The sequence below is a fragment of the Gekko japonicus genome, unplaced genomic scaffold (genome assembly GCF_001447785.1).
Source record: "Gekko japonicus isolate JY-2015 unplaced genomic scaffold, Gekko_japonicus_V1.1 scaffold361, whole genome shotgun sequence".
In the NCBI taxonomy this organism is placed as follows: domain Eukaryota; kingdom Metazoa; phylum Chordata; class Lepidosauria; order Squamata; family Gekkonidae; genus Gekko; species Gekko japonicus.
In genome coordinates this window covers 923,571-945,107 of record NW_015174852.1, presented here as the reverse complement: position 1 = coordinate 945,107, position 21,537 = coordinate 923,571, and the positions used below count along the sequence as shown (strand labels likewise).

The following is a 21,537-nucleotide window of genomic DNA, read 5'->3' as shown; positions in this document are numbered from 1 at the left end:
AGCTAGCTCACACTAACACAGCTTACAGGGAACACTGCTCACAGAGTGTCTGTTGTGGGGAGGGGAAGGGAAAGGAGTTTGTAAGCCGCTCTGAGACTCCTCTGGGTAGTGAAGGGCGGGGTATAAATCCAATCTCTTCTTCTTCTTCTTTAAGAGGGACCTGGGGGAATTGGGGAGGGTTGGGAGACAGCTGAAGCACTGGTGCCAGAAGATTCACGCTAGGTTTCATATAGCGTGCCTTAGACAACCATCAGAAGGCCTACGAGGTGGCTCAATTCAACTGCAGTAGCACCTTAGAGACCAACAAGATTTGTCTCTCGAAATCTCATACCCCAAAAATCATGTTGGTCTTTGCGGCGGAACGTGCATGCTGTGGTCTGCGGGCCCGACTGTACCCTCCTAGGTGTTTCTCCACACGTGGAGAGGACTTCCTTCCACTCTCGCATGGCTCACCACCACCCAACCTTTGTATGGAATCACCCACTGGGAGGCTCAGGACTCCCAGCTTCTGTTCCAAGTTCTGGGGCCTTGCCTCTGTGTCTCCTTGCTGCCCTGAGTCTGGCCACCACAGGGACAGTTTATGGCCTTGTGCATCTTTTGGAGGAATGGCCACTTGCCAACTGCCTGCCTTCCCCCTGTTGCTCCTTTTAAAATAGCGTGTTTGAGATGGTGGAGGTCTATGTGGTACAGAACCCCTGCCAGCACCACAAGGTATAAAGTATTTATTCAAAAGAAAATGTTCATGAGCATACTTTTAGCACAGCACCAAACTGAGCAAGAGATACAAAAGAAATGGGTAAAACGCAAATCCTCTGTCCCTATCAGATGTTAAACTACAGGACAGGCTGTTTCGCTTTAAGAAGTTACAAATCTCTACATAGTTACCATTAACCTTGAAGCTCCCTTCAGCTGTCCAGGCCAACCACATGGTCAATGGCTGCCTCCTCAACTGAGAGTCCTGCCTCCTCTCATGGCCTCAGCACCCAATGAAAAGAGACCTCCTTCCTGTTGCAGGGAATTTTTATCAGATCTGTTTCTCCACCCACTGACCAGGTCACGCCTGGTCAAAGAAGCATTTCCTGTTCTCTGTCCAGAGGGGAGAAACTTTTAAAATGCAAAGTGGAGGTTTGGCTCATTTCAAACCTCCCGGGACAAAATGCATTTCTTCAGTCTCTAAGGTGCAACTGGACTCCAATCGAGCTGCTCTACTGCAGGCCAACAGGGCTCCCCTCTGAAACTATGAGGTGGCTTTGATGCTTACAAAACAGCCTCCCATTCCTGAATCACACCCGACACAATTATTTAGGATAATTAGGAATTCGGTGACTCCTAAAGCAGAGTCCCCCCCCAATGAAAATAATTTTGCAATTAGATGCCAAGGTTTTGCATGTCTCTTTGTTAGTCCATTCTGAGTTGGACACCAGTTTAAGTGCAGGTCACATAGTGGGAGCATGAGATGCCCTGTAAGCAGTGTTCCCTCTAAGCTGAGTTAGTGTGAGCCAGCTCACAGTTTTTTAGCCTCCGGCTCACACATTTTTGTCTCAGCTCAGGAAGGACGTCCCCAGAGCAAACTAACTGATGCAGGAGCCCAATCGCTCGCTCACAACTTTAAGGCCACTAGCTCACAAAGTAGGATTTTTGCTCACAAGACTCCACAGCTTAGAGGGAGCATTGCCTGTAAGGAACAGGAAAATGAGGGTTCATCGCTCTAAGGTGGAATATAGACGGTCACAGTTTTAATCTTCAGCGCCTCCAGTCTTTGCAAAGCTGCTGTCAGGGTGAGTGGACAGCACAGGGCTTATCGGTCCAATCGTCTGGCCCCATGAAAAGCAACTTCCTATGTTCAGGGAAAGTAGCTTATCTCACTATGTAACTGGCATGCCCGATAGGACAATGCACAGATTGCAAGTACAGTTAAGGGCACGGAAGTGGGGGAAGAAAATCGCCTCATGGCTTTGGGTGGACTTTACAGAACCATGAGCATATACTGTTCGTGTCTCATTAAATTTTTTTTAATAATAATAAAACATTCTAACAGGGTTTCGGCACCCAGGCTTTGACTGATTAGCCACAGTCTGCCAGAGAACACCATCCGTAGCCAGTGTTCCCTCTAAGCTGAGTTAGTATGAGCTGGCTCACAGTTCTTTAGCCTCCAGCTTTCTGATTTTTGTCTTCGCTCAGGAAGGATGGCTCCAGAGCAAACTCATTTATGCAGTAGCCAAATAGTCTGCTCACAACTTTAATGCCAGCAGCTCACAATGTAGAACTTTTGCTCACAAGACTCCACAGCTTAGAGGGAACATTGCCCGTAGCTGTCCGTGTCAGCTTTCCCCATTCGGACGTCCTGTTCCCCAAATCAGAACTGCCACGGTTATGCAAAATCAAGTTAAAGGTAAAGGTTTCCCTTGCTCAAAAGCTAGTCGAATTCCAACTCTAGGGGGCAGTGATCATCTCCATTTCCAAGCCGAAGGAGCCAGCGCTGTCCGAAGATTTTACCGTGGTCATGTGGCCAGCATGACTAAACGCCAATGGACACGGAACGCTGTTACCTTCCCACTGAAGTGGTACCTATTTCTTGCTTTTGAACTACTAGGTTGGCAGGAGCTGGGGCCAGAGACGGGAGCTCACGCTGTCCTACGGCACTCGGGCCTCAAACTGCCGAGCTACCGACCTTCCGGTCCGCAGTTCAATGTTTTAACCTCTGAGCCACCGCGGTTAGAATGCAGCAGATTCATCGGCGCACCTTGTTCATCTGGCTGTCCCCAAACTGCCCAGGTTCGTCGTCTCGATGGCTCTCTGCTCGACAGGCCGGGTCATTGTCTATCGTGGCATACGTCATTTCCCAAGAGGGGGAAAAAAATCACAGTGAAAGACGTTAGTCGCTTCTCCCGTGGCAAGACGTATTCTACTTTTTAAGCCAGCAGCCCCCAATGCGACACCCACCGACAACTTTCCTGGTGCCCGCCAAGTGTTTTAGAAAGTCAGCAGGGGCAGCTACCACCCTGACACAAAGATCTTCACTGTATGACTGAAGGTAGGTTGTGTGTATGCAAGAAAATAACAAGTTCATACTAAAAGGCAACCCATTAAACAGATCTTCTGCCTGAAAGGCTGGAGAGTTACTATTAAGAGTTATACATGATGTTTCGTTGTTCAGTCGCACAGTCGAGTCCGACTCTTCGCGACCCCATGGACAAGATCTCGCCAGGCCTTCCGGTCTTCCGCCATCCTCTGAAGTTTGCTCAGTTTCATGTTCGTTGCATCGATGACACTGTCTAACCATCTCATCCTTTGCCGTCCCCGTCTTCTTTGACCTTCAATCTTTCCCAGCATCAGGGTCTTCTCCAGTGAGGGCTCCCTTCTCATTGGGTGGCCAAAGTATGTGAGCTTCAGTTTCATTATCTGGCCTTCCAGGGAACAGTCAGGGTTGATTTCTTTTAGGATTGACTGATTTGATCTTCTTGCAGTCCAAGGGACTCTCAAGAGTCTTCTCTAGCACCATAGTTCAAAAGAATCTATTCTTCGGCGCTCGGCCTTCCTTATAGTCCAACTCTCGCAGCCATACATGACTACTGGGAATACCATTGCTTTGACATGATGTTTATACATGATGTTACTCCCTGACATTTTGTGGTTGAGTTCCACTGCTTGGTTCTACTGCCAGTTTGGTGTCGTGGTTAAGAGCGCGGACTCTAATCTGGGAGAGCCGGGTTTGATTCCCCCACTCCTCCACATGCAGCTGCTGGTGTGACCTTGGGTCAGCCACAAGTTCTCTCAGAGCTGTTCTCTCAAGAGCAGTCCTCGAAAGAGCTCTCTCAGCCCCGCCTACCTCACAGGGTGTCTGTTGTGGGGAGGGAAAGGGAAAGGAGATTTTAAGCTGCTCTGAGACTCTGAGACTGAAGGGCGGGGTATAAATCCAGTCTCTTCTTCTTGTGGCAGCCAGTTGGTGTTTGTCTCTGCCTCCTGTGTCAGCCATTTTGTAATTGCGCCCACCACCCTATGTCAGAATTCCAAAGTTGCCCACAGGCACAAAAAGGCTGAGGACTCCTGTTTTAAGCCATGCAGCAAAAGTGCTCTCTGTTGTAAGCAAAAAGGGACAGAAAAACCCACCTGGCTTGTGTACGTGGCCCTTGAGGAATAGGGTCCCTCCCAATTGCACCTGAGGAATTCGCCTCTAACCCACCAAAACATGCTGGAATAAATTTTGTTACTCAATTAAGGTGCCACTGGCCTCCTGTGTTTGACTCTGCAGCTACAGTCTGACAAGGATGCCCTCAGGAATTATCTTAGAATGCACAACGGAGGTCCACTGAGAGCCCTTCCCCGATCCCAGTTTGGCGTGAGAGCCAGTTTGGCGTAGTGGTTAGGAGCGCAGACTCTAATCTGGGAGAACCGGGTTTGATTCCCTACTCCTCCTCCTCATGCAGCTGCTGGTGTGACCTTGGGTCAGTCACAAGTTCTCTCGGAGCTGTTCTCCCAAGGGCAGTTCTCAAAAGAGCTCTCTCAGCCCCACCTCTACCTCACAGGGTGTCTGTGGTGGGGAGGGGAAGGGAGAGGAGATTGTAAACTGCCCTGAGACTCCGAGGGAAGGGAAGGGTATAAATCCAATCTCTTCTTCCTCTTCATCACCACTGCATCTGCCCTGGAAAATTTCCCCTCGCCATTTACCAAGGTATTAGTCACCATGATAAATACCCCGTGGTTTTGAATCTGCAGGGTGCTGTTCACTGCTTTTGTAGGTATTTTTATTTATTTTATTTATTATTTTTTTATTTATACCCCGCCCTCCCAACGGCTCAGGCTGTACCTCTTACTTTGTAACCCCCTTTTACTAAGAATATATGGGCGGCGGATAATTAAGACACAGTAGATTGCCACAAGAAAGTCAGCATGATGAGTGGTTGCAGTGTTGGGAGGAAGATTTGGAGATCCAGATGTGAATCTCCAGTTTGCCATAGAAACCTAGTGGGGAACCTCTCCTGGGCATGGGACAGGGGTCGCTGGGTGTGTGTGTGTGTGGGGGGGGGTATTTGTGAATTTCCTGCACTGTGCAGGCGGTTGGACTAGATGACCCTGGAGGTCCCTTCCATGATTCTATGACCCAGGGCCAGTCATACATTCTTCAGCCTAACCTACCTCACAGGGTTGTTATGAGGATAAAATGGAGAAGGGGAGAAAGTCCTGAGCCCCTCTGGGCCCCCCTGCAGAGAAAGTGGGTACAGCTTGAAGTAAATCAACATAACAGGTTGATAGATCCCCTCATCTCCACAAACTAAACAATTTGTGGATGTAACTCAGACCTTTCATTTAATGTTTAGCGTGCAGCTTTATGAGTCTGCCTCTAGATGCCGCTCTTGCAGCAACATGATACATTGCATTTAAGCATGTGCAACAAAGGACATCCAGAATAAACAATTTACACTAGAATCTTTACATTGGATTTAAAAGGGTGTGGCGCTGCACGGGATGGCCCTGTGACACATAAAATGGCAGTGCTGTTGCAGCGGGACTGGGGAGTCACAGCTTCGAATCCCCACTGAACCAGAAATCTCATTGGGTGCCCTTGGGCCTAACATACCTTAGAGGGTTGTTGTGAAGGTAAAACGGAGGAGTGGAGAACTACGTATGTTGCTCCAAGCTCCCTAAAGGAAGGAGTGGATAGAAAAATGCAACAGACTAAAGGCTTCAGAGGCTGAGGGTAGTAGAAGAAATTGGATTTAGACCCCATCCTTCACTACCCAAAGGAGTCTCAGAGCAGCTTACAATGTCCTTTCCCTTCCCCTCCCCTCCCCACAACAGACCCGCTGTGAGGTAGGTGGGGCTGAGAGAGCTCTTTCAAGGACTGCTCTTGAGAGAACAGCTCTGTGAGAACCGTGACTGACCCAAAGTCACACCAGCAGCTGCATGTGGAGGAGTGGGGAATCCAAGCCGGTTCTCCCAGATTAGAGTCCACGCTTCTAAACCACTACACCAAACTGGTGCTATCTGCCGCTTTACCAGAAGTATGTGAAGCACTGACCTCATGAAGTTTTTTATGACTGTTTTTAAGTTTAGGAAATTCAAGCTCCGCTGTTTTAATGCTGTCAACGTTTCACGTTTCAGAGACTGTACTTTGAGGAGCCCGTATTTTATTGTTTCTCCTCTTCTGTTTTGTCACTTGCCACGGACTTTGGCAAAAAAAAAAAAAGCAACACAAAGCTGCATCCCTAAGGCTACTTCCTTGGGAGACAGCCCCAGGGACAAACATGGGACTTGCTTCTGAGTAGACCATCTTAGGAGTGCCAGACACGCACGCACAAAACAATGTAAAAGCCTCCATGGGTTTAGGGGTGGCCAAATCCTTCCAAAATCCACTGTTTGTGTCATCTGTAATGACCCTCCTTGCACCGGAGGAAGAGGAAGGAGGAGGAGGAGACTGGATTTATACCTCGCCCTTCACTCGGAGTCTCAGAGCGGCTTACAATCTCCTTCCCTTCCTCTCCCCACAACTGACACCCTGTGAGGGAGGTGGGGTTGAGAGAGCTCTTTCGAGGACTGCCCTTGAGAGAACAGCGCTGAGAGAACTTGTGGCTGACCCAAGGTCACACCAGCAGCTGCATGTGGGGGGGGGACCTGAAGAATGAAACCTGGTTCTCCAGATTAGAGTCTGCCGTTCTTAGCCACTACACCAAACTGGCTCTCTTTAGAATCAGATCAGCACATAGGGTTGTTGTTGTTGGGGGGGGGGGAGCCTTCCAAGAAAAGACTAAAAAGAAAAATAAGGCCTCACCTACTTACAGGAAATCTTTACCAAAGAATTCCTCGCGATTCCTTGAGCTACCCAGAAGTGACAAAGGGTAGCTCTAGGCAGGGGTCATTTCCTGCAGGAGCGCACAGGAGCGGAGCTCCGGCAGTAAAGAGCCCAGGGGGCGGGCACATGCAACAGGCCCCACCCCCTGCTCCCAGCAGCCCTCAGTCAGAGCAAGAAGTAGCCAGGTAAGCTGCAGAGCCCACCCCCCCGGTCCCCCGGTCCAAAACAGTCCAGTGGCACCTTTAAGACCAAGTTTTATTCAGGTACGAGCTCTCCCTCCTCTGCGAGGACAGATCTGCACGTTTCCCCCCCCCCCAATAGCTAGCAATCCAAAACAGTCCAGTGGAGCCTGAGCGATGGGTGTTCCCTTTTGACACACTTCCGGTGATGTCAGGGGGTGTGGCATATGCAAATAAGTTGTGCTAATGAGCTCCTGCACCTCTTTTTCTACAAAATGACCCGGCTCTAGGAATCACCAGAAACTCCAGAGTTCTTCCTTACCATAGAGTTTATGGTGATTTGTAGACCTACCCTTTGACACTTCCAGGACAGGCAACAGGATTCCCTGCCCCCAGCTGTGGCTTTGGAGACCCAGCAGCACAGAATGACAGGCGCAGCCTTACTGTGACATATAGGGGGTTGGGTGTGCCAGCTCCCTTTATGCAAAGATATACGGCTTACTTTTATTTGCCACTATGAAGCGCAAGTGAGCACCTCTTAATGGAACTTATTCTGCACTTTTAACTTACTTTTTGGAAGATTTTGTGCCAGCTGAACTGTTAGCCAAATACTGGTACGCTGGCTCCAGTCCCCGGGCGCTTCCACTTCCCACATTCGAGACTGCTCTTCGGGATGGGCGTCCAAGAATCGCTGACAAACTAAACAGGAAAGGCAAGAAGCACCAGGCAAAGTGCACAGGAAATCAGTCAAAAGTACCTACCAAGAACACCTGCGGATTCCTTCCAGGTGCAATTGTTAATATTTTGTGCAAAGTTGCCAGTCTCTTGCTAGCAGACTTCTCTTTGTAATATTACTTCTCTATAATGTGATTTATATATTGATTGTAAAATGTTTTACTAAATGCGTTCGCCAGGACATCACGGTGTTTGTTTGTTCGTTTGTAGTCTCTTGCTAGCTGCTGCAGATTAAAAACAAAAACTGTGCCTCAAGAAAGCCAATGCGGTGTAGGTGGTTAAGAGCAGGGCTATTTTTGGGCAGGAACGCACAGGAACGGAGTTCCGGCTGGCTCCCAAGTTGGCCACGCCCAGCAGGAACGCATTAGCATAATAGGCCACACCCAACAGCAGAAACTCATTAGGATTGGCTACATTAGGGGTGTGTGGCCTAACATGCAAAGGTGTTCCTGCTACCAAAAAAGCCCTGGGTTTTGACAACAGACAAGGTCAACAGAATAAGAAGCAAAAGGTGGGTGTGGCTGGATGAGCACACTTCTGGTAACATGGGGGTGTGGCTTAATATGCCAATGAGCTGTGCTGTCAGGGGTGTCCTAATATGCTAATGAGTTTCTGCTGTTGAGTGTAGCCTATTATGCTAATGAGTTCCTGCTGGGCTTTTTCTACAAAAAAAGCCCTGGTTAAGAGTGTCGGACTCCCAGGTTGTGTTGTCTTTGTATGCCTATACGTTTTTTTGGAACAAAATCTGAGCCCAGTGGCACCTTTAAGACCAACAAAGTTTTATTCTGGGTATAAGCTTTCGTTAAAGGTGCCACTGGACTCAAACTTGGTCCTGTTACTTCAGATCAACACAGCTACCCACCTGAAACTATACATTTTATTGTATTGTTAAAGTGTTACTTCAGATCAACACAGCTACCCACCCGCCTGAATCTATACATTTTATTGTATTGTTAAATATTTCATATATGCAATTTAAATGCTGTTTAGAAATGTCTTAAATAAATGGTAAATATGTAATCGTTCCACCCCGCTCCATCCTAGTCAGACCTCATCTGGAGTCCTGTGTCCAGTTCTAAGAGGTGGCGGCAAACTGGAATGAGTTCAGAAAAAGGCACCAAAGATGACCGGAGATCTGGGAAACAAGACCTACACAGAAAAGTGGAAGGGACAGGAGAACAGGGTCTATTTTGCCTGGAGAAGACTGAGGGGGGACATGATCACACTCTTCAGACCCTGAAGGGGTGTCACGTGGAAGAGGGCGAAGACATTCTTTGCTGCTCCGGAATGCAGGGCCAAGATCTCATGGGCTCAAGTCGCAAAATGGTGGATTTCAGCAGAATAAAAGGAGAAACTTCCGAAGAAGAAGAAGAAGAGGAAGAAGAAGAAGAGGAAGAGGAAGAAGAAGAAGAAGAGGAGGAGGAGGAGGAGGACGACGACGAGGAGGACGAGGAGGACGAGGAGATTGGATTTATACCCCGCCCTTCACTCGGAGTCTCGGAGCGGCTTACAAACTCCTTTCCCTTCCCCTCCCCGCAACAGACACCCTGTGAGGTGGGTGGGGCTGAGAGAGCTCTGACACAAACCGCCCTTTTTCAAGGACAGCTGTGCCAGAGCTTGTGACTGACCCAAGGTCACATCAGCAGGTGCAAGTGGAGGAGTGGGGAATCAAACCCGGTTCTCCCAGATTAGAGTCCGCGCACTTAACCACAACACCAAAGCGGTCTGACAATGGAATCAATGGCCTTGGAGAGAGGCGGCCTCTTCCCTCATGAAGGTTTTCATGCAAAGGCTGGACACCAATCTGTGGGGAATGGTCTAGTGTTGCTATAGTGGTTGAGGAGGCAGACTCTAATCTGGGAGAACTGGCTTGGATTCCCCACTCCTCCACATGCAGCTGCTGGTGTGACCCTGGGTCAGTCACAAGTTCCCTCGGAGCTGTTCTCTCTCAGGAGCAGTTCTTGAGAGAGCTCTCTCAGCCCCACCTACCTCACAGGGTGCCTGTTGTGGGGAAAGGAACGAAAAGGAGATTGTAAATTGCTCTTCCTTCAGGCAGTGAAGGGTGGGGCATAAATCCAGGCTCCTCCCTCCTCTTCTTTTTCTTCTTGAGTTCCTTGTTGATCTGGGCGGCCTATAAGATTCCTTCCAACTCTAGTTTCAGACAGTAGCCCTGTTGGTCTGCAGTAAAACACCTAGATTCAAGTCCCGTCGCACCTTATAGACTAAGAAGATTTTTAGGGTATAAAATTTCATGCTATTTGACGAAAGGAACTTTGGCTATGGAAAGTTTATACCCTGAAAACCACATTAGCCTCTAAGCTGCTACTGAATTCAAATCTTCCGACTCTAGACCTGAAAATCTCCTTTTTGAGAAAGTTAAGGTGCTTTTGCCTTGTCTAAGATCTTGCGAGTAGTAAAACAGAGCCAGGCGAGAGTAAGAGCCAAGGTGCAGGGGAACAGATAGCGTCAGGCTACTGAAATGGGCTTATTATATATTATATAATATATTATATTATTTATAATGCAGGCCCCTTTGCGCAACAGTTACGCCTGTCACGTCTAAGTATTTGTAACAGCCTGGAAGAAAAAAAATATCGTGATCTGGAGATTACTCCGGGGCTTCTACAGCTTCTTGCATAACAATTTTGTTCCCTTGCTCAAAAGCCAGTCAAGTCCGACTCTAGGGTCATCTCCGTTTCAAAGCCGAAGAGCCAGCGCTGTCCGAAGACGTTTCCGTAGTCATGTGGCCGGCATGACTAAACACCAAGGCGCACAGAACGCTGTAACCTTCCCACCGAAGTGGTTCCTATTTATCTACTTGCAATTTCTTGCTTTCCAACTGCTAGGTTGGCAGGAATAATATATTATATTATTTATAATGCAGGCCCCTTTGCGCAACAGTTACGCCTGTCACGTCTAAGTATTTGTAACAGCCTGGAAGAAAAAAAATATCGTGATCTGGAGATTACTCCAGGGCTTCTACAGCTTCTTGCATAACAATTTTGTTCCCTTGCTCGAAAGCCAGTTGAGTCCGAATCTAGGGTCATCTCCGTTTCAAAGCCGAACAGCCAGCGCTGTCTGAAGACGTTTCCGTGGTCATGTGGCCAGCACGACTAAACACCAAGGCGCACAGAACGCTGTTACCTTCCCACCGAAGTGGTTCCTATTTATCTACTTGCAATTTCTTGCTTTCGAACCGCTAGGTTGGCAGGAATAATATATTATATTATTTATAATGCAGGCCCCTTTGCGCAACAGTTACGCCTGTCACGTCTAAGTATTTGTAACAGCCTGGAAGAAAAAAAATATCGCGATCTGGAGATTACTCCAGGGCTTCTACAGTTTCTTGCATAACAATTTTGTTCTATAATAATATTTGGACACTGGTAAGTAGCACTGTCAAAAAGCACTGATTTATGCCTTCCGCTCAGTCTTTTTCTTTACAGCACTCTGTCTGGGCCCCTTTTCTTTATTTTTTTAAAAAAACTGTAATGGTTTCCCCGAGTAGAGGCTGAACAGCTGTTCGGAGTGAGAAGTCACTCCACAGGATCAGCGTCGCAGAAGACCAATTTTTTTTTTTTTCCAACCAGGCCAAGTTTAAAGAGGTTGTGGCAGTCTGATGAAAGATAAAACTGTGGAGATTAAGATCCAAAAACTACTGGACACCACGTTTGTTTGCTTTGCAATTTAAATATATATATATCAAGAAATGCCTGCTCTTCTAGGTTCCTCGATCACACTTTGACTGAAGAACAAAAGAAGAGCCCTGCTGGATCAGACCAGTGGTCCAGCGTCTCACACAGGGGCCAACCAGTTCCTCTGGAGGGCCAACAACAGGGCACAGAAGCCAAGGCCTTCCCTTGACGTTGCCTCCTGGCTCTGGGATCCAGAGGATTAGTGCCTCTGAATGTGGAGGTTCCCCTCAGTCACCATGGCTAGTAGCAGAGGTCATTTCGGGGGGGATCGCAGGGGATCGCAGTTCCCCCGGGTGAGGTACGGGGGGCGGGGCACATGACGAAGCCCCGCCCCCCGCTTCCGGCCGCCCCGCTTCCGGCCCTCATTCAGCCAGGAGGAGGCAGGAGAAGAGGGAGGGTAAGTTGCTTCCTCCTTGCCTCTCCCCACCCCTGCCTGCCTGGGGCCAGGGAGGGCCTTCGCGGGGCTTCCTTGCACTCCCGCTGGCCTTGCAGGTCCACCGCCGGGCCCCTGATGTCAGGGGGTGTGGCATATGCTAATGAGTTATGCTAATGAGTTCCCCTAGCTCTTTTTCTACAAAACGACCCCTGGCTAGTAGCCATTGACAGACTTCTTCTCCATGAATCTCTCTAAATCCCCTTTTAAAGCTGCTTACTCCCATGGCCATCATGATATCCTCTGGCAGTGAATCCCACATTTTAATCACGCTCTGCGTAAAGTACGGTTTCCTTTTGCCCATCCTGAACCTACTGCCCATCAGTTTCATTGGGTGCCCTGCCCTTGAGTTCTGGCATTTTGGGAGACGTGAACCCCAATCCAAGTCAAAACAATCCCCATCTCTCCGTGCATCACTGATAACTGTCGTTTATGACCACAGCAAACACTCAGTGTGCCAGACAGGCACTGAAAATCTAAGCCTATATTGCCCGGGCGTTTTTGGAGTCTAGTCCATGCAGAGTTTTATATAACGGCTTTCTACTCCCGTCTCTGGTTCCAGCTCCTGCCAACCTAGCAGTTCGAAAGCAAGAAATTGCAAGTAGATAAATAGGTACCGCTTCGGTGGGAAGGTAACAGCGTTCCGTGCACCTTGGTGTTTAGTCATGCCAGCCACATGACCACGGAAACGTCTTCGGACAGCGCTGGCTCTTCGGCTTTGAAACGGAGATGAGCACCGCAACCCTAGAGTCGGATTCGACTGGCTTTCGAGCAAGGGAACCTTTACCTTTTTACTTGTAAAATACCAGGAGGGAGGGGGGTTGTCAGAAGGTTTATTTTGTCGAATTTAAATTATAATGCTTTAATTGTGACTTATACGCTGCCTAGAAAAACAGGATATAAATATTTTCATAAAAAACAAAATACAAGCATTCAGAATAATACGATGAGGCAGACAGAAGTCGCCTCTGCTGTTTTTCTTCTGTCGCCACCGAGCTCTGGTCGTATTTTTGTTGCTGAAAATTATGCTCATGGTTGGGAGACCCATGGGACTGTACTGACGGTTCACTCCTGACCCACATGGGTCTAGCAGAGTCAGTTGGGAAGTAACTAGGCCGGTGCCCCAGGTGTGTTCCATTCATACATAAAGCAGAGAGGGGTTAGCTTTCATAACGAATGGTGTCCACGCCTAAAGGGATATTAACTTTCTCCCCTTCCCCTATCTGCCTTTCCTCCATAGCTTCCTCCCCAGACAAGTTCTGAACGGATCTAGGCTTTGAATCAAAGTGCAAAGAACCGGAACACAATCCACATAATACCTTCTATTGCGTGTGTGCGCTTTCGGGTTGACCAGAATCAGGGCTGTTTTTGTAGAAAAAGCCCAGCAGGAACTCATTAGCATAATAGGCCATACCCAACAGCAGGAACTCATTAGCATATTGGGCCACACCCCTGACAGCACAGCTCATTAGCACATTAGGTCACACTCCCATGTTACCAGACGTGTGGTCATCCAGCCACACCCACCTTTTGCTTCTTATTCTGTTTACCTTGTTTGTTGTCAAAACCCAGGGCTTTTTTGGTAGCAGAAACTCCTTTGCATGTTAGGCCACACACCCCTAATGTAGCCAATCCTAATGAGTTTCTGCTGTTGGGTGTGGCCTATTATGCTAATGAGTCCCTGCTGGGTGTGGCCAACTTGGGAGCCAGACGGAACTCCGTTCCTGTGCGTTCCTGCCCAAAAATAGCCCTGACCAGAATTCTTCATCACGTGCCAGTGGATTCGAATCCACTGCTACAGATGAGCAGTGACTGAATCAGCACAGTTCTAAGCAGAATTACACACTTCTCAGTCCGCTGACTTCAATGGACTTAGAAGGTAGTAACTCCTCTTAGGATGGCGCTGATAATCCTTGCTGTAAATGAGTTGTATCGTGCTAGCTTTTCTAGTCTTTCACTCTCTGTTCCAATTCCCCTCTTCACCGTCGTCACCATCCCGCAAGACTTTCGTCTCCATGGGTCCCATGATAGCCAGTATAGCCTTTTTGGTAGTCAGCCCCGCCCCCCTCCAACTTTGGCAGTACATGAAAAGAACATAAGAGAAGCCACGTTGGATCAGGCCAATGGCCCATCCAGTCCAATGCTCTGTGTCACACGGTGGCCAAAATCCAGGTGCCAAAAACCAGTACAAAAGAAGAAGAAGAAGAAGAGATTGGATTTATACCCTGCCCTTCACTTGGAGTCTCAGAGCGGCTTACAAACTCCTTTCCCTTCCCCTCCCCACAACAGACACCCTGTGAGGTCGGTGGGGCTGAGAGAGCTCTGACAGAAACTGCTCTTTTTCAAGGACAGCTGTGCCAGAACTTGTGACTGGCCCAAGGTCACATCACCAGGTGCAAGTGGAGGAGTGGGGAATCAAACCCGGTTCTTCCAGATTAGAGTCCACACACTTAACCACTACACCAAACTGGCAACCAAGCAGGTAGGATGCTGTCTAGATAGGGTGAGCTGATACAAACTCCTGTCCAAGCTGGTAAAAAAAAATTGATTGGATCACTTGTTGTTTCTATCTGTATTATTTTATATGTTCATCTTGTATGATCTGCACCGCACATTCTACACTCCGGAATATATGTATATATTCTTCTATAATATTTTACATTCTGGTAGAATATTCTTTGGCAATATACTAAAGGGGAGGATAGCATTTTTACCTGACGCCAATCATATTACTAGACGCGAGAAGAAAGGAAAAAGAAAACAAGAGAAAATGGAAGCGGGGTTTTGTGTGTGTGTGTGTGTGTGTGTGTTTGTAGTAGTAATAGTAGTAAGAAGAAGAAGAGATTGGATTTATACCCCGCCCTTCACTACCCAAAGGTGTCTCAGAGCGGCTTACAAACTCCTTCCCCTTCCCCTCCCCACAACAGACACCCTGTGAGGTAGGTGGGGCTGAGAGAGCTCTTGATGGGAACTGCTCTTTTTCAACGACAGCTCTTATCAGAACTATGGCTTGCCCAAGGTCGTCCAGCCAGGTGCAAGTGGAGGAGTGGGGAATCAAACCCGGTTCTCCCAGATTAGAGTCCGCACACTTAACCACGACACCAAACCGCGCACCAAGTAATCAAGTTGCAGCCCACTTATGACCAACCCTGTAGGGTTTTTCAAGGCAAGAGACGAACAGAGGTGGTTTGCCGTTCCCTACTTCCGTGTCACAATCCTGCCTTGGTGGTCGCCCATCCAAGGACGAACCAGGGCCAACCCTGCTTAGCTTCCCAGATCTCACAAGCTCAGCCTTGTAATAACTGTGTGCCGACGAGTCACAATCTACTCATGTCAACCCCAGAACCATGGAGTTTTCAAGACAAGGGAAGAGATCGGGCATGTTGCCATGGCCTTCCTCTGCACAGCAACCCTGGACTTCCTTTGGTGGTCTCCCACCCAAGTACTAACCAGGGCTGACCCTGCTTAGCTTCCGAGATCCGACAAGATTGGGCTAGCCTGGGCTATTCACGCTACCATGACAGGCTGCAGCTCCGCCCCAGCTGAATAAGAGCAACATGTCATTCCACCAGTGTTGGGCTGTGTTGACAGGGATTTAAACAGCAGACTTTCTACCAGCATTCGTTTACACCATATTGTGCAGATAGACTTGAGCAGCTGCCGGTCCAGCAATACAAACCAAGAGAATGTGGGAATATGGAACAAAACAGTACTGCTTTTTCAAATATAACTCATGCTCGTGCCTGGCGCAGATCAGGTGCAGTCAGGAACTGGCAAACCGACAAAATAATGTTATTTGTCTTGAGATCAACAGTAGCACAAATCTGGGGGCCGGGCCGTAAGGGGAGTGCATGGTGCGGACACAGATTTCATCACGTGACAAGTGTTCCTCCCTTCTAGTTCTCACCCACTGCCATAAAACTCAAAAGCTGGACACAAAGAGACGTTCCATGGGGAAAGTCATTCTTACAAGGGGGCATGCCAAGGTGGTACTATTCTCCTTTAGAACTTAATAAGAGCTCTCCTGACAACTCTTCACCAGTGTTCCCTCTAAGCTGAGTTAGTGTGAGCCAGCTCACAGTTTTTTAGCCTCTGGCTCACACATTTTTGTCTTCACTCAGGAAGGATGGCTCCAGAGCAAACTCGTTTATGCAGCAGCCAAATCGCTCGCTCACAACTTTAATGCCAGTTGCTCACAAAGTAGAATCTTTGCTCACAAGACTCCACAGCTTAGAGGGAACATTGCTCTTCACTATGTTGGAAAGGCTGTGGGAGTGTTGGTAATTATAGCCATTGTGGGTGGGACTGTGCCCTCTTACGGGGGTTTTTGGTGGCAAGTCCGCAACTATACTTGCAAGATAATCCCGGTCACACGGCCGGAAAATGCGGGGGGTGGGAAGCGTGGCTGTTTGCCCCGGAGCAAAGTAACGCGTGGCAGCCCGATCACATGTCCCGTGGAGGTCCCGTGGGTATACCATTAGGTGCCGATCACACGGCTGTCCTGCAAAGAAGCAGTGCAGCGCAATCACACTGACAATTGCTAGGTGCTGCTTCCGTGGCAAACGGGAATTTTTTCCCCTCACCACAGTGTGTGCATGTGCCAGTGGGCGTTTGTGCACATCCTGTGGAGATGCCCGCCCTTGTCCCACATTTTCCGGAAACTAGCACATCGTATGTACTAGTTTTTTACTCCGTATCTTCAGCAAGAAGCCATGGGTTAGCCACGGGTGCACTACGCTTCCCAGATGTTGCAGTGTGATTGCGGCCAGAAAATCTGCCTATCATCTGTATCTTTAGCGCAGCAAATGCTCCGTGTGAACGGGGCCTAAGGAAAGCATCCCTTTCAGAGCTGACTTCCTACTACTAGACTTGTGGATTGGTTGTAAAATTCCATGTCATCACAAATGGTTAATAACTAAGCTTTGAGCGGCAGCAAAAGCTGAAATTGCCTGCAAAGGAAAAAACGCAATGCCACCAACTATTCCAGAATGGCTAGGAAATGTCAAAGCGTATTGTATCCTAGACAAAATTTCTGAGAAATATTCAAAGCCAAGTGATCACCAATTTTGTCTCAACCTGGTTTCCGGTAATTACCTATTTTTCACATACTAACCTTTTCTCATATCTGCCTTCTCTAATAGATCCTCAACTATGGATGGACTCCATTCATGTGGCTTGTTCTTCTCTGTGGCTTTTTACTGATAAATTACATCCACTGTTGTAAATACTTTTAATCCTTAGTTATGGACGTAGCCAATGCTCCCTTTTAAGCTGTGGAGTCTTGTGAGCAAAAATTTTACTTTATGAGCTACCGGAATTAAAATTGTGAGCAAGCGATCTGGCTACCGCATAAATTAGTTTGCTCTGGAGCCATCCTTTCTGAGCTAAGACAAAAATGTGTGAGGCAGAAGCTAAAAAACTGTGAGCTAGCTCACACTAACTCAGCTTAGAGGGAACACTGGATTTAGCTCTATTACATGTATTTTAAAGTATTTTAAAGTACATATAGACTTATTGTCTCCAATATTAGTTTAGCACGGTTTTCTATGTTAAGTTTCTGAAAAGTATGCAGACGGAGAGTGATTTCAGCTAAGCATACCTTTATTTAGTTCAGGACAAAGACGAAGGGACCAGCTCGCAGGCTGGTTATATAGGTTCAGAAAACCCGCCACCAAGTACACCTAAACACACCCCCTACTCCCGAGAGGCTATTTACAGTAACCGGGCAACCATTGGTCTCCCGGCTGAGAAGCTGGCCCTTTGATTGGGCCGGCTAGGATCCTATGGACCCATTGTCTTTGGACATGAAGCTATTGAAGAGTTGTGCCTGGCCAGCCCGGGCAAGTCCGGGCATGTCAGGCTGCATACATTACAGTTTCGTATACAATCTATCTTATGCTACTCTTGTAATGGCATTCTTGCCTGATTATGATACTGAAGAAAATGCAAATCATGGCCTAAATGCTGTCAAGATGCCAGGCAAGAATATATTTTTTTTCCAATTTACTTCATTACGCCAGCTTTCTCCCCAAGGGAGACCCCAGTGGCTTACATCACAACAAGGTCAATTTTTTTTTAACTCTTTTTTTTTCCTGCAGTTTTTAGTGAGTTTCCAGTGCATGCCCTTGGCACATTTCCACTAGGGTTGGCAATCAATGAAACAATTATTAGTTGATTAATCATCTTCTAGGTAACAGATTGTATATTTGATTTGAATTTAGGTAAATATCAATATTCCCAAAACCTTCAACGATGGGTGACTTTCTGAGGCTCTGGACATAGGAAGACTTACCATTTAATGGGCAGAAGCTACAATTCACTGGTAGAAAGAAAGGTCAAAGTATAAAAACAGTGCAATAAACTACCCCTGGAGTAACTCTGCATTGGACTGGACTGTTCACTTCTTAGGGTCGTCTCGTGCATTACACAGGAGGAAGTCCAGGTTTTCCACCAAGGAAGGCTTGTAAGCAGGCACTCGCCTGCTCCTCCGTGGAGAGGGAAACACAGCTTCACAGTGGTGCTTGGGAGGGCCAACAGTGGGAGGGCTTCTAATGTGGTGGCCCCACTGGTGGACCTCCTGATGGCACCTGGTATTTCTGGCCACTGTGTGATACAGAGTGTTGGACTGGATGGGCCTTTGGCCTGATCCAACATTGGCTTCTTCTCTTATGTTCTTATGTCCTTTAAACACTGTATTTTGGATCCCCCATCCTTTACCTTGGTACATCTCAGCAGAAATCGGGCAGCTGATTCCCAAGGCATCCTCAGTGGCGAACGTCTCACAAAAGTCCTGCAGCATTGCTGTCCCGAGTCCACGTCTTCTAAACTTTGTCCGGACAAACACCGTGTCCAATACAGGGAGCTGGTAGCACTGGCTGCTGTGTTCATCACAGAGGCTTCCTAGAAGAAGAAAACAATAGTGGGGTGTATGTCAGCGAGCTGCCATCTTCTTGGGACAAGCCTCGTCCCTTTTCTCACCCCCTCCCCCCTTCACTCATGTAGTTGTTATCCTTCTCATGTTGTGCTTCTGTAACTGCCAAGGTTCTCCAGCTGGTGCGAGGTGGTGTTGTGTCTTTATGCTCTGGCTTGTTTAGATTTCCTGTGTGAACTCAACAAGTGTTTATGGAACGGGCCGTTGCTGTTCTCAGGCCGCTTTGCGCCTTTCCTAATCTGTAACCGTACGAGGGAAATGAGCTCATTGGTTTAAACCTTGTTTGAAGTTGCTTTAATACACCTTCCCCTGACTCTTGTAGTTATTCCAAACATTCTCTGTATGTTCATGATCAACCAAGCTTTGGAAATAAATCTTACTTCTTTTGAACGTGGGTCTATTCTCCTGATTTGGGATCTAACAGTGTAGTGGTTAGGCTGTGATCTGAGAGACCACGGTTTGAATCCCCATTTTGCCATGGAAGATCGCCCGGTGATCTCAAGCCAGTCTCTCCCTCAGCCTAACCTACCTCACAGGGCTGTTGTAAGGATACAATGGAGGAGAGGAGAACAGTGTAAGCCGTCTTGGGTCCCCTCTGGGGAGGAAGGTGGGGTAGAAATACAGTAGATAAATAATCAATAATTGCCAGTAATTTTTATGGAATTCTACACTAGGCTAATTTCTGACAGTGTTGGATTACTGTGTACAGTTCTGGTCACCGTACCTCAAAAAAGGTATTATAGCATTGGAGAAAGTACAGAAAAGGGCATCTAAAATGATTAAGGGGATGGAACACTTTCCCTATGAAGAAAGGTTGAAGCGCTTTTGGGAATATTTATGGAAGAGTGCCTTGAAAATATCGACATGAAATAATTTAAAAGAGAACTGTTATAAAATGATGTATAGATGGTATATGACTCCAAAAAAGATTGCAAATATGAATACAAATATGTCGAGTAAATGTTGGAAATGTAAAAAAGTAGAAGGCTCGCTTTACCATATGTGGTGGACATGTGAAAAAGCTAAGAGGTTTTGGGTTGAGATTCATGCAGAGATGGAAAAAATAGTTAACTGCACATTTAAAAAGGAACCAGAAATATTACTTTTGGGACTTAAAATGGAGGAGGTCAATGTGGCGAAAAGGACGCTTATGTGGTATATGATTGTGACTGCCAGAATGACATATGCACAAAGTTGGAAACAGGAGGAAGTTCCTGGAATTGGAGAATGGATTAAAAAACTACTTTTTATGGTTGAAATAGATAAGATGACAAGGAAACTGAATAATATGGCAGCAGCAGACTTTTTTGAAGATTGGAAAGACTTAAAAGAATATCTGGAAAAATACTGGGATGTGAGAGACGATTTATTTTGCTTTGATAACTATTGAGTATAGAGAATTGTGAAAAAATAAGTTACCTGTAGAATATGTAAAAGATAAAGAGGAGTACTTAAGAGTAACCTAAAGATTATGCAGGAGGTTGTAGCACTGTGGGAAGCCATATATAGGGGGGGAAAGGGAGGAGGGTAGGATATAAAGGGATAAGAACTGTAATACAAATGTTGAACTTTGTTGAATATATCCTAAAAATAAAATGTTTACAAAAAAAAAAAAAAAGGTTGAAGCACTTGGGGCTCTTTAGCTTGGAGAAACGACGACTGAGGGGTGACATGATCGAGGTTTACAAGATCATGCCTGGGATAGAGCAGGTCGAGAAAGAAGCACTTTTCTCCCTTTCTCACAATAAGAGAACTCGTGGGCACTCCATGAAATTAACAAGCAGTAGGTTCAGAACAGATCAAAGGAAGGACTTCTTCCCCTAAAGGGGAATTAACACGTGGAATTCACTGGCACAGGAAGTGGTGGCAGCTACGAACATAGCTTCAAAAATGGATTGGATAAACATATGGAGCAGAGGTCCATGAGTGGCTATGAGCCACAAGGTACAAACAGAACACTGTCTGGCGCAGTGATGCTCTGTATTCTTGCGCTTGGGGGGGGGGCAACAGTGGGAGGGCTTCTGGCCCCCCTGGTGAACTTCCTGATGGCACCTGTTTTGTTTTTTTTAACTAATTTTTATTTTATTATTAATCAGACAAGAAATCAATAGCTCACTTATAACAAGATAACAACAAGCAAAGCAGCAGTAACAACAACAATAACAAAACAATAAGTATTTAAACAAGTTTTCATACTATAACCCACTTATTAGGATGATTAATACTGGATCAAACAAGGCAACATCCAACCTAATAAAATCCAAAGTTCATGTATTTCTCAGGTAACTTATACAAGTCTTTTCGGTTTGAGGAAACATACCCGAAAAAGGGAAACCATTTTTCAAGGAAGTCATTACTCTTTGTAGGCATTTCAGTTATAATCAACTGAGTCGCAATTCTGGTGCACCTGGTTTTTGGCCACTGTGTGACACAGATTGTTGGACTGGATGGGCCATTGTCCTGATCCAACATGGCTTCTCTTACATTCTTATGTTGGTTTTGGAACTCGCTATGTGGACCTGTAGGCACATTGGCTGTTGCGACTCAGCCAACTTTTCAGGGCCGTTGCCAGAATAAATGAGCTACCATTTCATTCACTGAAACACGTTGCGGAAATAATTAAATGAGCACGACCTGCTGCCAATACAGTCGTGAGAACAAGCCGTTTTGTTCACCATCAACAGTGTAAGGCAAGCAGCTGGAATTCAGGGGAAAGTATCCAACCGTGCATTGCTCGGTGGACAGTGAGAGAGAGAGAGAGAGAGAGAGAGAGA

General features: G+C 47.0%; 1 protein-coding gene across 1 annotated transcript in view; it reads right to left on the bottom strand.

The window, feature by feature from the left end:
* Window positions 1–21,537, bottom strand: part of FAM169B (family with sequence similarity 169 member B) — a 36,408-nt gene that overhangs the window by 3,319 nt on the left and 11,552 nt on the right. Inside the window, exons 3-5 of the mRNA XM_015424543.1 lie at window positions 18,550–18,732; window positions 7,540–7,668; window positions 2,744–2,820 (exon numbers count right to left, since the gene is read on the bottom strand). Coding sequence (XP_015280029.1) covers window positions 2,744–2,820; window positions 7,540–7,668; window positions 18,550–18,732 — 389 coding nt within the window. The remainder of the gene's footprint in view (window positions 1–2,743; window positions 2,821–7,539; window positions 7,669–18,549; window positions 18,733–21,537) is intronic.